The sequence below is a fragment of the Opisthocomus hoazin genome, chromosome 32 (assembly GCF_030867145.1).
Source record: "Opisthocomus hoazin isolate bOpiHoa1 chromosome 32, bOpiHoa1.hap1, whole genome shotgun sequence".
In the NCBI taxonomy this organism is placed as follows: Eukaryota; Metazoa; Chordata; class Aves; order Opisthocomiformes; family Opisthocomidae; genus Opisthocomus; species Opisthocomus hoazin.
Genome location: NC_134445.1, coordinates 4,652,400 through 4,667,791, shown reverse-complemented (window position 1 = coordinate 4,667,791; position 15,392 = coordinate 4,652,400). Strand labels below are relative to the sequence as shown.

General features: G+C 72.8%; 3 protein-coding genes across 4 annotated transcripts; 1 reads left to right on the top strand and 2 right to left on the bottom strand.

Moving 5' to 3' along the window:
- Positions 1–248: 248 nt before the first annotated feature.
- On the top strand, positions 249–2,587 carry WNT1 (Wnt family member 1). Its single transcript, XM_075445652.1, has 4 exons — positions 249–349; positions 1,138–1,391; positions 1,594–1,859; positions 2,099–2,587. Exons 1-4 carry the CDS (start codon positions 249–251, stop codon positions 2,585–2,587), a joined length of 1,110 nt encoding a protein of 369 aa, XP_075301767.1.
- Positions 2,588–8,464: 5,877 nt separating this feature from the next.
- Positions 8,465–11,054, bottom strand: DDN (dendrin). The gene is made up of 3 exons (XM_075445776.1): positions 10,691–11,054; positions 9,756–9,831; positions 8,465–9,525 (listed from the first exon to the last, which is right to left on the bottom strand). The coding sequence occupies exons 1-3, from the start codon at positions 11,052–11,054 to the stop codon at positions 8,538–8,540; spliced, it is 1,428 nt and encodes a 475-aa protein (XP_075301891.1). The 3' UTR covers positions 8,465–8,537.
- On the bottom strand, positions 11,035–14,143 carry PRKAG1 (protein kinase AMP-activated non-catalytic subunit gamma 1). 2 transcript variants are annotated; one of them, XM_075445777.1, is made up of 12 exons: positions 14,067–14,143; positions 13,909–13,981; positions 13,073–13,176; positions 12,775–12,856; positions 12,632–12,690; positions 12,496–12,541; positions 12,333–12,387; positions 12,087–12,213; positions 11,712–11,877; positions 11,555–11,592; positions 11,315–11,461; positions 11,035–11,225 (listed from the first exon to the last, which is right to left on the bottom strand). In XM_075445777.1, exons 1-12 carry the CDS (start codon positions 14,073–14,075, stop codon positions 11,127–11,129), a joined length of 1,005 nt encoding a protein of 334 aa, XP_075301892.1. In that variant the 5' UTR covers positions 14,076–14,143; the 3' UTR covers positions 11,035–11,126. The 2 variants fall into 2 exon arrangements, with proteins under 2 accessions (XP_075301892.1, XP_075301894.1); XM_075445779.1 differs by lacking the exon at positions 11,035–11,225 and having other exon boundaries at positions 11,370–11,461; positions 11,712–11,957.
- Between the last annotated feature and the right edge of the window lie 1,249 nt (positions 14,144–15,392).

Below are 15,392 nucleotides of genomic sequence, written 5' to 3'. Positions count from 1 at the left end.
GGGGAGCAGCGGGCACCGCGCTCCCGACGCCGCGCCCCGGGGCACCGGCTGCAGCCCGCTCCCGGTCCCGTTCCCGGTGCCGGTGCGGGTGCCCCCCGCCGCCGCTCCCGGAGCCGCCTGCCCTGCCCCGCGCCCCGCGCCCCCGGAAACACGCGTGGATGTAGCGGCCGGGCCGGGGGCTCCGCGGCACCATAAATACGGGTGCGGGCGCCCGCCCGCGCACTGAGCCGCGCTGCGGGGCCGGAGCCATGCGGGCAGCCGCGCTGGGGCTGGCGCTGCGGGCGCTCTGGGCTCTGGCCCTCTCCTCCCGCTCCAGCACCCTGGCGGTCAACAACAGCGGGCGGTGGTGGTGAGTGCGGGGCACCGGCACCGGCACCGGCACTGGGGTGGGCGGGGAGCGGGGCTGGCACCGGGGCGGGCGGGGAGCGCGGTTGGCACCGGCACCGGCGCTGGGGCGGGCGGGGAGTGGGGCTGGTACCGGCACCGGGGCAGGCAGGGAGCGGGGCTGGTACCATCACCAGCACCAGGACAGACAGAGAGCGGGGCTGGCACCAGCTCTGGCACCGGGGCAGGCAGGGAGCGGGGCTGGTACCATCACTGGCACTGGCACCAGGACAGGCACCGGCACCAGCGCTGGGGCAGGCACGGAGCAGGGCTGGTACCAGCACCAGTACCAGGATGGACAGAGAGGGGGGCTGGCACCAGCACCGGCACCGGGACAGACAGGGAGCAGGGCTGGTACCAGCACCAGCACCGGCACCGGGACAGGCGGGGAGTGGGGCTGGTACCAGCACCAGCACCGGCACCGGGACAGGCGGGGAGTGGGGCTGGCACCAGTACCAGCACCAGGGTGGACAGGGAGTGGTGCTGGCACCATCACCGGCACCGGGGCAGGCGGGAAGCGGGGCTGCCACCATCACCGGCTCCAACACCAGCACCGGCGTGGCGGTGGTTGCCCCGTAGCCAGGGCTGGGGCCGGCAGGTGCGAGCGGGAGGGCACACGGGGCTGCGACCCCCGGGGCTCTGGAGGATGAGGATTCTCCAGTCGCAGAGAGGAGCCAGCGGGGGTGGAGATGGGGAGCAGGGTGCTGGGGGGACCCCCCTACTGATTGCTGTCCCCACCCCCGGGCGCCGCAGGGGCATCATCAACGTGGCCTCATCCACCAACCTGCTGACGGACTCCAAGAACGTGCAGCTGGTGCTGGACCCCAGCCTGCAGCTGCTGAGCCGCAAGCAGCGCAAGCTGATCCGGCAGAACCCCGGCGTCCTGCACAGCGTCAGCGCCGGCCTCCAGACCGCCGTCAAGGAGTGCAAGTGGCAGTTCCGCAACCGCCGCTGGAACTGCCCCACCTCCCCGGGCCCCAACGTCTTCGGCAAAATCGTCAACCGGGGTGAGACCGCGGGGCGGCGGCGCGGGGGGTTCACCCCCCGGGGAACCCCTCTGTCGCACCCCCCGTCGAGCTGGGAGGCGTCGCAAAGCACCGCGGCGTCACCGGCCACCCCCAGCCCGTCCCCAGCCCGGCGTGGCTGCGGGTCGGGGGTGCCGGTGGGTGCCCCCTTCGCTGTCCCTGAGGTCCCCGCTCCCCTCCGCAGGCTGCCGGGAGACGGCCTTCATCTTCGCCATCACCAGCGCCGGCGTGACGCATTCGGTGGCCCGGTCCTGCTCGGAGGGCTCCATCGAGTCCTGCACCTGCGACTACCGGCGCCGCGGCCCGGGGGGGCCCGACTGGCACTGGGGGGGCTGCAGCGACAACATCGACTTCGGGCGCCTCTTCGGGAGGGAGTTCGTGGACTCCAGCGAGAAGGGCCGTGACCTGCGCTTCCTCATGAACCTGCACAACAACGAGGCCGGGCGCATGGTGAGGGCGCGGGGGGCTGCGGGCAACGCCGGGGGGGGGGGGGGGCACGGCCACAGACACCCCCAGCCCGTCCCCGCGCATGGATCGGGAGCTGTGGGAGAGGGGTTTCCCACCTGGCTTTGGGTGGGCTGAGCGTGCCGCGGTGCCACGGGGAGGTGGGGTGCGGGAGGATGGTGCCCCCCGGGGGGGGGGTCTCCGGCTGCCCGCGGTGCCCCACATCTCCCCCCCCCAACTTGCAGACCGTCTTCTCGGAGATGCGCCAGGAGTGCAAGTGCCACGGCATGTCGGGCTCCTGCACCGTCCGCACGTGCTGGATGCGGCTGCCCACCTTCCGCGCCGTGGGCGACGTCCTGAAGGACCGCTTCGACGGCGCCTCGCGCGTCATCTACGGCAACAAGGGCAGCAACCGGGCGTCGCGGGTGGAGCTGCACCACCTGGAGCCCGAGAACCCGGCCCACAAACCCCCCTCGCCCCACGACCTCGTCTACTTCGAGAAGTCGCCCAATTTCTGCACCTACAGCGGGAAGACGGGGACGGCGGGGACAGCCGGGCGCTCCTGCAACAGCTCCTCGCCGGGGCTGGACGGGTGCGAGCTGCTGTGCTGCGGGCGCGGGTACCGCACGCGCACCCAGCACGTCACCGAGCGCTGCAACTGCACCTTCCACTGGTGCTGCCACGTCAGCTGCCTGAACTGCACCAACACGCAGGTGCTGCACGAGTGCCTGTGACCCCCCACCGGGGTCCGTCCCCCCCCACCCCAGCCCCGGAGGGGGTCTGTGCCACCCCCCGTGACGGGTGGGATTGCAAGCGCCCATGGGTGGGTGGGTGGCTGAGACCTGGGGACCCCCCCCCACCCCGCCCCGGGGCCGGCAGCCGGTCTGGGTGCGCAGGGTGCCGCGCGTCTTCCCGGCCGCCCCTCGGCTGCTTCGGCTCCGGGGGGTCCCCTTCGCGCTGTAAATAAAATATTTATTGTGGACGGTTCGACGCTGCCACCCCTCCCCGCGCTTCGCTGGCCCCAGGCCCTGTTTTTTATAAGTAAAGAGAAAAACAATTAATAATCATTAATAATAATAATGCTTTGTTACAGGTTTCACTGATAGCCTTTAGAGAGGAATAAAGGATATATTTTTATCAGTCCTGGCCCGACTCTTTCCTGGGGGGCTGGGGGAGCGAGAGGACGAGCTTGGGGGGGGGGAGCAATGTCCCCCAACCCCCCAGCTGCCCTCCACTGCCCACGTCCATCCCCTCCATCTGTCCATCCATCCCCTCCGTCCGTCCGTCCATCCCCTCTCCATCCATCCCACACCCACCAGCCCGTCCAGCCGTCTGTCCGTCTGTCCTTCCCTCCGCCCTCCCCTCCGACACCCCCTCCCCACGGACCCCCTTCTTCCGCCGTGCCCTTCTCCAGCCCAGCCGTCCCCGCCACCGCTCCCCATGGCCGGGGCGCCCATCCCCATGGCCAGGGCGCCCATCACCATGGCACCTGGGCCGCGGCATCCCCGGCGCTGGAATTTGCCGGGCTGGTGGGGCTGGTGCCGCCGAGGCCGAGCGTCAGGAGCGGCCACAGGAGGTAGAAGACGGCAGACAGGGAATGAGCATCGTCCATCACCGCTCCCGGCCGGGGCTGACGGCTCCCCTCGGCTCGGGGGGAGGAGGGGGGCCGGGGAGGCCACCGAGGTTACTGGGGCCGGGGCTGGGGGGCCGGGACTGGCCACTGGCCCCACGTGCAGCCCCACACTCCTGCGTGGGGTCTGGCTGCAGCTGGAGAAAAGCCAAGGGGCATCTCCGTGGCTGGCAGGTGCCCGGCTGGCATTGCTGTCCTGCTGGGATGGGCATCCCACTGGGATGGGAATCCCACCAGTACAGGCATCCCCCCGGTACCAGTACCCCCTTGGGATAGGCATCCCACTGGGATGGGCATCACACCAGTACAGGCATCCCCCCGGTATCAGCATCCCCTTGGGATGGGCATCCCACCAGGGTGGGCATCCCCTTGGGTTGGGCATCCCACTGAGATGGGCACCCCCCCTAGTACAGGCATCCTCCTGGAATGGGTTTTCCTTTGGGATGAGCATCCCACGTGGGTGGACGTAGCTCCAGGACACCTGTCCCCCTGGTTCGGGGATCCCCTCGGGGTGGGCATCCCCTCGGGGTGGGCGCAGAACCCCCCATGCACCCACCGCACCGTGACTTCGCACCCTGGGGACGGGGCGAGGCAAAGCGAGGGGCTGCAGCTCCCGTCCCCGCGGCTGGCACAGGGCGAACCGTAGGGCCACGGTGACACCCAGCCACGGAGAGCGGGCAGGGACCCCCCCGTCCCGCCGGTGCCCACCCGCAGCGGGGGTCCCCAGCCTGGGCTGCCCCGCGGCCGGAGCCGGGAACCTCGCGGGGCCCCTGGGGATCCACGGGATCAAAGGCTGCCGGATGACGCTGCCACCGCCTGAAATATCTCCCGGGGCCGATAGTGGAAAAGTTGATGTTTAGACCCGGAGGAGGGGGGGGGGAAAAACCCCGGGGGCCCCCGCTGTCTGTGCCAAGGTAAAAACACAGCCTGGCGTGGCGAAATAAAATAAAGAAATGCGAGAAAAAAATGACTGGAAAGGAACACAGCCCGAAATAACCCTGGGAGCATCTCCCGCCAGCTGGGAGTTATCTGCCTGCTCCGCTCTGCGCACGCTCAGGGCATGGAAATAGCCTGTTTTCCTGCGGTAGCGAGTCAGGAATATAGATAATGACATTCTTATAAGTCACCTCTGTTACTCAGCTTTTCCTGCACGCCGGTGACCGCCGGGCACCTCGGGCAGCCGCGACCCCCAGGCGGGCAGGGGCTCCCCGGCTGCGGGGCGGGCGCCCGGCTGCAGCCTGCAGACCTCCCCGGCTTGGACAAATCCGCCCGGGCGCTGGAAATAGCTGCTGCGGCAGCGCCGGGGCCGGGAGAGGGACAGGGACAGGGAGCAGGCATCCCGCCCCGCGCCAGCCCGGCACAGCTGGGAAAGCCAGCAAACAGCTGGATGGCGGCCGCCAGCCGGGCCTGCGGCGGGATGGGACCCCCGGCAGGGCTGGGGCGCTGGGGGTCTACCCTGGGTTGCGGGACAGAGGGACAGGGGAGTGCCCAGAAGTGTGGGACAGAGGGACAGAGCCATGCCCAAAGGTGCAGGGCAGAGGGACAGAGCTGTGCCCAGGGGTACGGGACAGATGGATGGGACCGTGCCCAGCTGTGGAGGGTGGCGGGTGGCACCAGACCCCATGCAGGACCATCTCCATGCCTTCCCCATCCCATCCCCATCTCTGTCCCCATCCCCGCTCCCATTCCCATCCCACTCCCATCCCATCTCCACCTCATCCCCATCCCTGTCCCCATCCCATCCCCATCCCACCCCATCCCCATCCTCATCCCCTTCCTCATCCCACTCCCCATCCCTTCCCCATCCCATCCCTGTCCCACTCCCCGTCCCATCCCACTCCCATTCCTGTCCACATCCCATTCCCCATCCCGTCCCCATTCTGCTCCCCATCCCCATCCCCATCCCCATCCTGCTCCCCGGTAGCCGTCGCCAGGGCCGCAGCCCCGTCCCGTCTCCCCTCGCCTCCGGTGGACGCGGGCCCTCATCCCGCCAGCGCCCGGCTTGTCCGGCCGCCCCCCCCAGCCGCCGCATTCCTCCGCCGCGGGGCCAGCGCGCCCAGCAACCGTGGCAGGCCTGGCCTCTAATCCCCGGGCATGCCAGGCCCGGGGGGACCGTCGCCGTCACCCACTCCGCGATAGGTGACCAATGCCCGAGACGAACAATTCGGGACAAAGCCGGAGCCGCCGGGGGCTAACGCCGGCCTTCACGGGTGCCTTGTGCCGCATTGGGCGCCTTTAATGAATTGTCCATCACTCCTTTCAGCTCCGCTCGCCCGGGCTGGATTAATCTGAGAAGCCGCAGTGGGGAAGGAGCCGCTAAGCCTGTATTTATTACTCTGCCATTGTATCTAATTGAGGTAATTATCTGTGACTCCAACCCCGCGCAACAATGCAGCATTCAGCGCATCCCCCCCCTTCCCACCGGCTCCCGCGCGCGGCCTGGGAGAACGGGCTCCGCGCGGCCGCCGCGACGGGGACGCAGCCAGGAGCGGGCGGCGGGGACGCGGTTGGCACGGGTGGCGGGCGGCCGTCCGGGAACACGGCACAGCTGGCACCGCGTGGCCGTGGCGTGGCCAGCACCGCACACACGCAGGAGCCACCGCTCTGTGGGGACACAGCCAGCGCGGCCGGCAGGCGTGGGTCGTGGCGTGGCCAGCGCCGGCTGCGCACGTGGGTCGCGGCGCTCTGGGGATGCTGCTGGGACCGGCACAGGCGTGAGCACGGCTCTCTGGGCTTGCCACCAGCACTGTGACACGCGTGAGCATGGCTGTCTGGGGATGCCACCAGACCTGGTGACAGATATGGGTCACAGTTCTCTGGGGATGCTGCTGGGACTGGCACACGTGTGAGCACGGCTCTCTGGGGACACCACCAGCACCATGACACGCGTGAGCGTGGCTGTCTGGAGATGCCACCAGCAATGGTGACACACATGGGTCATAGCTCTCTGGGGATGCTGCCAGCACTGTGACACGCATGGGTCACAGCTCTCCAGGGATGGTGCTGGGACCAGCACACGCATGAGCACAGCTCTCTGGGGACACCGCCAGCACTGTGACATGCGTGAGCACGGCTCTCTGCAGATGCCACCAGCCCTGGTGACACGTGTGGGTCACGGCTCTCCAGGGATGCTGCTGGGACCAGTACACGCATGAGCACGGCTCTCTGGGGACACCGCCAGCACTGTGACATGCGTGAGCATGGCTCTCTGGGGATGCCACCAGCCCTGGTGACACGTGTGGGTCACGGCTCTCCGGGGACACCGGCATCTGCGCGGCCGTGCCCACGCCCGGCTCCTGGCTGGGACCCGCCACGCGCAGGGCAGGACCCCCCGTGATCCCCCGGTGCCACCCCCCGGTGCCCCCCCCCCCGCGTCCCCGGCTGCCCGCGACACCTGGCGGCCGTGGGCGGGACTGCGCCCCGGGCCGGGGTCCCCGGTACCGGGAGGGACCCCCCGGTGACAAGCGTGGGCTCCCCCCGGCCCGCGGCGGGGTTCGGGGGGCGGCAGGGGGTCCCGGATCAGCGGGGGAGGGTCCCGGCTGGGAGCGGGAGAGGTTCAGAGCCCACGGGCAGGGCCACTCTGCCGTCCCCCGCGCCTGAGGCACCCCGGGCTGTGCCGAGCCGAGCCGATACCGGCTGTGCCGAGCCGAGCCGGGCCATGCCAGGCTGTGCCGAGCCGGGCCATGCCAGGTCGTGCCGTGCTGCACTGAGCTGATACAGGCTGAGCCGAGCCGTGCTGAGCTGTGCTGAGCCGTGCTGTGCCATGCCGAGCTGATACAGGCTGTGCTCAGCCATGCCAGGCTGTGCCAAGCCGTGCCAAGCCGTGCCGTGCCGCACCAAGCTGGTACAGGCTGTACCAAGCTGGGCCTGGCCGTGCTGAGCTGATACAGCCTGTGCCGTGCTGATACAAACTGCGCCAAGCCGTGCCAGGCTGTACCAAGCCGTGCCGTGCCACACGGAGCTGATATAGGTCGTGTCGAGCCGTGCCAGGCTGTGCCGAGCTGTTCTGGGTTGTGCCGAGCCGTGCCAGGCTGCGTTGGGCCATGCTGAGCCCTGCCTGGCCGTGCCGAACCGCGCCGGGCTGTGCCAGGCTGCGCCAGGTCACGCCAAGCCGTGCCGAGCCGTGCTGGGTCACCCCAAGCTGCGCCAGGCAGCACTGAGCCGTGCCAACCTGCGCCGAGCTGTGCCGTGCCACACCGTGCCACACCGTGCCACGCCGAGCCGTGGTGGGCTGTCACCAGCGCGGCTCGGGGCTGGGGGGGACCCCAGGGCCGTGCTGGGCATCCGAGGCCCCGCGGCGGGATGGGGACGCGTGGGGTGACGTGGCCCTGGGGCTGCCCGGACGCCTGGGTCCCCCGCTGCGCCGGCGTCCCCGCGCCGTGACCTCCCGGCCGGTGTCACCGGGATAATGACAGGGTCGCGCAGGGGGGCGGGGGAGGACCCGGTTTTAAATAACGCGCAAATTGGACACGTTATTGCTGCGGTTTCCTCTGGGCGCGGGGATCCTCCCCCCCCCCCCGCAGCGTGACTAAGAGGTGGCGGCCGCGAGGGGGGACGGGGCCCCCCCGGTGACTCACCTGGGGTCCCCCCCCCGGCCGTGACGTGGGGCTGGTGGCCAGCGCTGCTGCGCTCACCCACTCATTACCAGGGACCCGGGGGGGGGGGGGCTGAACGCGTCCCACCCGCGCCGTGACGCGCCTCCGGCTGACCGTGCCGGGGGGGTCCGGATGCCTGGGTCCCCGCTGACCCCGGGAACATGGCGGGGGGGGTCCGGACGCCAGGGTCCCTGCTGTGGGGTGCGGGGAGCAGAGCCAGGGATGCGGGGGGGGGGGGGCAGGGAGGGTGATGGGCCCTGGGGAGGGGCCGGGCCCCCCCCCCACCACGCACACACACAGGGCGGAGGCGGCGTGCGGGAATCCCGCGGCCTTTATTGGGGTCAGCACAGCCCCCAGACCCGCCCACCGGGGGCCACACCCCTCCAAGCCCCTCCCCCAGGGTGCCACACCCCACCAAGCCCCGCCCCGAGCACACCACACCCCGCTAAGCCCCTCCCCTCAGGCCCGGGGGGGGCTGGCGGTGGCGGGGGGGGCCCCGGTGCTCTCCAGGCTGCTGCTGCTGCTGCTGTAGGCGGGGGGGTCGCGGCCGCAGCGCCGCCGCAGCCCCCCGGACCCCCCCTCGGCGTCGGAGTCGGAGTCGGGCGCGGTGTGACGCCGGATGCGGGACACGGCCTCGCGCAGCGCCTGGGCGTACAGTGCCGGCCGACGGGGAGGGGGCCGCCCACGGGGACCCCCCCAAGCCGCCGGGCTGCGGGGGGTGGCGGGGGGCTGCCGGGGGGGTGAGGGGGCTGCCGGCGGGAGGGCAGCCCCAGGGGCTGCAGGGGGGCTGCCCGGGGGGGCGGGGGGAGCTGAGGACCCCCCAACGTAGCGGACCTGCTGCCGCTGCGGGGGGGGCACGTACTGGGCCCGGACCACCACGCGGGTGGCATCAATGAGGACGTGGCCCCCCGTCCCCCACCGGCCCCCCGGGACCCGCTCCCAGCTCCCCGCCGCCCGGGGCAGCGTCTGGCTCTGCCGGGGGATGCCGGACCCCCCCGCCGCTGCCTGCACCCCCCGGGGTCGCCGGTGCCCGGTTTCGGTGGCTGCCCGGGGCAGCGTGTGGCTCCTGCCCCCCGGCACAGCCCCCCGGCCCCGGGGTGCCGGGGGGGGGCTGCGCGGTCCCCGGGGGGGCCGGAGCTGCAGCGTGTGGTGGGGAGCGTCGTAGGCGGGGGGCGAGACGTAGGGCGGGGGTCCCCCACGGCGAGCGTGGGCCGTCTGCGCCCGCTGCATGTGGGCCTCGTAGCTGGGGGGGCCCGGCCGGCCCCCCGGCAGCGGGGGACGGGGCGCAGGTGGTGGGTGCCGGCCCCGGGGTCCGCAGCCCCCCTTCCCCTGGGGCTGTCCTGGGGGGCAGCGAGGGGGGGGCACGGTGGCCAAGTCCTGCAGGCGGCGGGGGGGAGCGGGGGGCCAGGGGGGGGCCAGCTCCGCCACAAAGCGCTGCTCCAGGTACCTGCAAGAGAGAGAGGGGGGCGTGATGGGGGGGCTCGGACTGGGGGGCTCGGGGTGGGGGGCCCGGGGAGAGGAGGGGGGGCGCTGTGGGACAGGGCGCAGGGTCCCCCACCCCGGGGAGGGGGTGCTGGGGGACAGGGGTGGGGTGCTGTGGGACAGGGCGGAGGGACCCCCACCCCGGGGAGGGGGTGCTGGGGGACAGGGCCCCCCACCCCGCCCGTCCCCACTCACGCGTACTCCCCGGCGACGCGGCGGTAGGTCCAGGGGGGCTCGGGCCGGCCCCCCCCCCGCCATGCCGGCGCCCGGGCTGCAACAGGCCACCGTGTCGATCTCCACCAGCAGCAGCTTGGTCCGCTCGCAGATCCGCAGCCGCCCCGCGCCCCGCTCCGGCCCCCCCGGCATGGCCCTGGGGGTCCCCGGTACCGGGGGGGGGGGGGGGGGGGGGGTCCCACTGCTGCCCGCTCGCCGGGGCCTCGCGCCCACCCGTCCCACGTGCGGCACCGCGGACCCCCGCGCCCCGGCTGGCGGCAACGCCAGGCCCGAGGCCACGCGGCGCAGCGGGCGTCCCCACGGCTCGGGGGGTCCCGTGTGTGTGTGTGGGTCCCCCCCCCCGGGATCCCTTCCCCCCCCTGCGACAACGCGAGGCGATGCCGGGTTTGGCACCGAGCGCTGCAGCCCACGCGGGCTCGGCGCGGAGCTTAGCAACCCTCTCCGGCGGCGGCATGGCAACGGCACCGAGCCCCGGTACAGCACCGGGCCCCCCCGGACCCCCCCAGCACCCAGCCCGCTCTCACCTCGCAGCGCAGCCCGTGCCGGACCCCGGTGCCGGTGGGAGCTGGCGGCAGGGGCCGCGTCCCGGCCTCCCCCCCGGCCCGGAATGTGCCGCGCTCAGCACGGCCGGGCCTCGCGCCTCCCCCCGCGGCACTGGCAGCGAACCCGGGCGGCTGGGCTGTGGGAGACCCCCCCCCAGCACCCCACGGGGACCCCCGCCCCGACACCCCGCGTCCCGCCGCGTCCCCGTCCCAATCCCAGCCTTTTAGCAAAGCCACCGGCGGAACAAACAGGGATTTAGGGCACGGGCGAGCTCAGCAGATTCCCCCCGTCCCACGGGGGGGGGAGCCGGACCCCCTCTCCGGGCACCCCCTCCCTCGCTGCCCCCCACGCACCCCACGGCGAGGCCGGCTCGGTGCCAGGTCCGTGTTTATTCGTGGTTTCTCGCCCCCCCACGAAGCGGTGGCGGGGGCAGACGTGGCCGGGGGGGCCGCACGGAGCCGAAGCGGCGATCCAAAGCGGGCGCGGGGCGGGGGTCCGCAGAGGGAAGGGCCCTGGCCTGGGGGTGGCTGAACCTGGCCCTGCACCCCGGGGGGAGGGGTCGGGGATGCCCCACCCCCACCCCCAAACACAGCCTTGGGGGGGGATGGCGTGGGGGGAGCCCCCCTGGGGAGGCGTGGGGTGTCGGGGGGTTGCCCCACAGTGGGGGGTTATTGCTGAAGGCTGCTGGTGAGTGGCGGGGGGGCCTGTCCTGGCCATCCCCGCCAGCCGGGGGGGGGGGGCAGGAGAGGCAGGTGGGGGGCACCGGGGGGGCCGGACCCCGCCCCCGCCTCACGGCCCCTGCGGGAGCACCAGGGCTTGCAGGATGTCCGAGAGGGAGACGATCCCCTCGACCACGTCGCTCTCGTCCACCACCACCAGCCGGTGAACCTGGGGGGCAGACGGGGGGGCTGAGGCCGGCGCGGGGACCCCCCCGCCCACCCCCCAGCACCCCCAGGGGGGGCCCCCCCCCCCCGTACCTCGGCCTCGACCAGGCGGTTGATGATGGCTTCCAGCGTCTCGTGCCGGTAGCACTTGAGGACGCCCTCGAAGTAGTGGGAGCGGTGCCGCAGCGCCCGCGTCACCGTCACGTCCAGGTTGTTGTAGGTCTTCTCCGCCGCCAGGTTCTGGGGTGGGGACAGGCGGTGGGGACCCCGCCGGGACCCCCGCAGCCCCATCCCCACCCCACAACCCCCCCACTCCCCCGCCCCGGTACTCACAATCACGTCGAATTTGGAGTAGATGTCCACCACCCGCCCTGGGGAGGGAGGGACGGGGCTGGGAGAGGCGCCGGGTGGTCCCGGCACACCGTGGGGACACGGACCCCGCGCCGGCGGCGTGGGGACCCCCCGGCACGCGCCGCGCCGCGTCCTTTACCCGCCTCATCGACGACCGGCAGCGCAGAGACGCGGTGCTGCACGAAGATGCCCAGCGCCACGTAGATGGGGGTGCTGGGCCGCACGACGGCGATGTCGCGGTAGGTGCCGATGCGCAGCTCCGCCAGCGTCTTGGCCATGAACTCGGGCTTGGGGACCTCCGCGATCTGCGGGGGACGGGGAGGGGGGGGACAGTGCTGACACCGCCGCCGGCTCCGGCTCGCGGGGGGGGGCCCGGGCCGCAGTCCTGGGAGGGAAAGCAGAGAGCGCTGGGTGCGGACCCCCGGGCAGCGGCGGGGTCCGCATAGCGACCCGGGGATCCCCCCCCCCAGCACCCGCACCGCGCTGTTCCGGTGCCGCGCGGGCCGAGACGTACGAAGAGCTTGAGGAACTTGAGGATGCGTTTGTGGGTGAGGATGTAGAGCGTGTTCCCCGAGGCCGGGTCGATGACCGGCAGGCGGTGGATCTTGTGGCGGATCAGGGAGGCGACGGCGTCGAAGAGGCTGCGGGGAGGAAGGGAGAGACGTGAGGGGGGGGGGGATTGGGGCTCGCCCGGACCCCCCCGCCTCGCACCCCAGGGTGCTGCCGCCCGCCGTGCCGCCCTCCCCGCAGCGCGGGGTACCTGGCGTTGGGGGAGATGCAGACCAGCGGCTTGAAGGAGTCCTGCAGGTAGACCTCTGCGAGGGGGGGGACACGCTGGGGGGGCCGGCAGCGCCACAGGCACCCGGGGGGCAGAGCCGAGGGGCTGCGGGTGCCCCAGGCGGGCGGCGGCGACCCCCCCTCACCTCGCCACGTCTCTATCTTGTGCTCCTCCAGCTCATAGATCTGCACCTGGGCGCGAGGAGAGGGAGGGTCTCAGCGCGGCCGCGCGTGGGGCGGGCGGGGGTCCAGCCCTGCAGCCCCCCCCACCCCGGCTCTCACCATCGGCGATTTGTAGTAGCGGTGCAGGATGTTGATGAAGTCGGTGATGGTCAGCATGCCTGGGGGGGGGGCGGGCAGGGTGAGGGGGGCTCCCGCCAGCCCTCCCCCCCCCCGGGGACCCCCCCCCACCCCTGCTCACTCACCCACGAAGCTTTGCGTCTTGCTGTCCCACAGCGGGGCGGCCCGCACACCGTTGGTGACGAGCGCGAAGAAAGCCTTCTTCACCTGCGGCCGGGGACACGGGGTACGGCACAGGGGGGGACACATCATGGCGGGGGGGACAGAGGGGACGTCATGGGGGAGCAGGCACCCCCCAGCAGCCCACGTCCCTCCGCTGCGGCACACAGGACCTCGATGGGGTGGGCGACCAGCCCTGAGAGCGGCCCTCAGCCCCAGCCCTGCCTCCTGGGCCCAGTGGAGACCCCCCCCGGCCCCCCCCACCTGCAGGGAGGTGTCGAAGACGACGAGCTTGGAGCTGGTGGGGATCAGGTCGTAGCAGCGGTGCGACTTCATGAAGGCGGTGTAGGCGCCATGGTGGGGCTCCCCTGCAGCCCCGCAGCGTCAGGCGCCCACCCTGGGGCCCTGGGACCCCCAAACCTCGAGCTCCAGGACCCCTCAAACCCGCAGACACCCCAGAATCTGGGAGATCCTGCCCTGGGACCCCCAAACCTCGGGGCTCCAGGACCCCCCAAACCCGCAGGCACCCCAGAACCTGCAAAATCCTTCCCTGGGGCCCTGGGACCCCCAAACCCTGGGGTTCCAGGACTCCCCAAACCCGCAAGCACTCCAGAACCTGGGACACCCCCACCCCGGGGCCCTGGGACACCCCAAAACGTGCAAACCCGGGACCCCCCAAAATCCTGGGACATCCCAGCCCCGGGACCCCGCAGACCCTGGGGCTCTGGCACCCCTCAAACCCTCGGACATCTGACGACCTGGGACCCCCGGGACCCCCCAAACCCCGGGACCCCCCAGAACCAGGGATATCCCACCCCAGCGCCCTGGGACCCCTCAAACCTCGGGACCCCCCAGAACCAGGGATATCCAGCCCCAGCGCCCTGGGACCCCCCACCCTGGGACCCCCCACGATCCCCCAGAACCGGGGACATCCCGCCCCGGCGCCCCGGGACGCCCCCACCCCGTGACCCCCCAAACCCCGGCGCCCCGGGACGCTCCAGGCCCGCGGGCGGGGACCCCCGAGGCCGCCGCAGACCCCGGGACACCCGAACCTCCGCGGCATCTCCCGGTCCCCCCCGCCCGGCCGCTCCCGGTGTCACCTGCCAGCCCCGGGGGGCTCAGCTCCGCCGGGCTCTCTGCGGCCGGGCCGGGGCCGGGGCCGGGGCCGGGACTCTGCGGGCAGACGCGGGGGTCCCGTCAGCCCCGTGCCCCCCCCCGGCCCCCCCGCCCGGGCCAGGCCCCGCCGCCGCCCCCCCACCTCCTCCATAGCCCCCGCTCCGCTCCGTCCCGCCGCCGCCGCCGCCTCACTTCCGCCCGGCTCCTGGCACCCACTTCCGCCAGCACCTCCCACGTGACCGGAAGCGCGCGGCCCCGCGTGACTTGTGACCGCAGGGCGACCTTTCACCCCTCCCGCCGGGTCACGGCGGCCGGGCCGGGCCGGGCCAGGCCGGGGGGGGGGGGGCACGACACGGGGGTCTCCGCGAGGGGAGGCGACAGCTCGGGGTCCCCTGGGGGCGATGGGGGGGGGGGGCGTCATAACCCGGGGGGGGAGGGGAGGCCCCATGCTGGGGACCCCGAGGGGCCCAGAGACCCCCGGGAGAGGGCGGGGGGGACACGGGGGGGGGGTTCCACGGGACACGTTGACACCCCAGCGCCAGCCCCCCCAGCCCCCGCGGAGGGAGCTGGGGGGGGGGTACGACACGGACACACTGGGGGGGACACACGGGGGGGGACACAGGGACACCCCAGCCCCAGGCTGGGCCCCCCCGGGAAGGAGCAGGGCGGGGAACACAGGGGGGGAACACGGGGACACCCCAGTGCCAGACCCGGCTCCCCCGGCCCCCCCCAGCCCCCCAGGGAGGGATCGGGGGGGGACACACGGGACCCCTGGGACCCCCTAGGAACCCCCCAGCCCCCCAGGAAGGGATCGGGGGGGGACACGGGGCCCCCCCGGCCCCCCCAGCCCCCCAGGGAGGGAGCAGCCGCCTGGCTTCTCACGCGCTTTATTTTAAAATAACATCCAGTGGTTCCGGGGGGGGGGGGGGGGGAAGGGGCCGGGGGCGGCCCGGCTCTGTACAGCCCCCCCCGCCCGCGCAGAGCCCCCCCCCTCGCCGGCCCCCGCCCCCCCTCGCGGTTTATTATCATTTTTTTTTGTCCATTTTTTGTCTTTTTTTTTTTTTTTTCTTTAAACCTCTTTACCTTAAACCTTTTTGCAGCTTTGACGAGTTGCGGAAGCAGCTTTGAGATCCCGGCCCCCCCCGCCCCGCGACGGGATGGGGGGGGGGGGGGGCACCGACCCCCTTCGGCCCCCCCCAGCCCCGAGGGCCCAGGACCCCCCCCCCCACGCCGTGCTTTGTGCGTTGAGATCCCAGACCCCACCCCGAGCACCCCGAGGAAGTTGGGGGGGGGGGGGCAGGCTGTGGCCCCGGGGGGGGGGGGGGGGGAGATCCGCAGCCTTGGGGGGGGTCTGCAGCCCTGGGGGGGTCCGCAGCCCGGGGGGGGTCCCGGGGTGTAATGCCCACTCGCTGCTTTGCTCCCCAGGGCCACCCCTGCCTGGCAGGAGGCTCCAGACCCCCCCGACCCC

Excerpts from the sequence above, each read along its gene's own strand:
- WNT1 (XM_075445652.1), top strand. The coding sequence starts at position 249 with ATGCGGGCAGCCGCGCTGGGGCTGGCGCTGCGGGCGCTCTGGGCTCTG. Across the intron at positions 350-1,137 it reads AACAACAGCGGGCGGTGGTG|GGGCATCATCAACGTGGCCT; the intron begins GTGAGTGCGGGG and ends CGGGCGCCGCAG. Across the intron at positions 1,860-2,098 it reads ACAACGAGGCCGGGCGCATG|ACCGTCTTCTCGGAGATGCG; the intron begins GTGAGGGCGCGG and ends CCCAACTTGCAG.
- DDN (XM_075445776.1), bottom strand. The coding sequence starts at position 11,054 with ATGGCCAGGACAGGCCCCCCCGCCACTCACCAGCAGCCTTCAGCAATA. Across the intron at positions 9,832-10,690 it reads CGAGCCGGCCTCGCCGTGGG|CCCGGGCGCCGGCATGGCGG; the intron begins GTGCGTGGGGGG and ends GGCCTGTTGCAG. Across the intron at positions 9,526-9,755 it reads CGCGTCGCCGGGGAGTACGC|GTACCTGGAGCAGCGCTTTG; the intron begins GTGAGTGGGGAC and ends TCTCTCTTGCAG.
- PRKAG1 (XM_075445777.1), bottom strand. Across the intron at positions 13,177-13,908 it reads GAGCCCCCCGGGGCTGGCAG|GGGAGCCCCACCATGGCGCC; the intron begins GTGACACCGGGA and ends GCGGGGCTGCAG. Across the intron at positions 12,691-12,774 it reads CAAGACGCAAAGCTTCGTGG|GCATGCTGACCATCACCGAC; the intron begins GTGAGTGAGCAG and ends CCCCCCCCCCAG.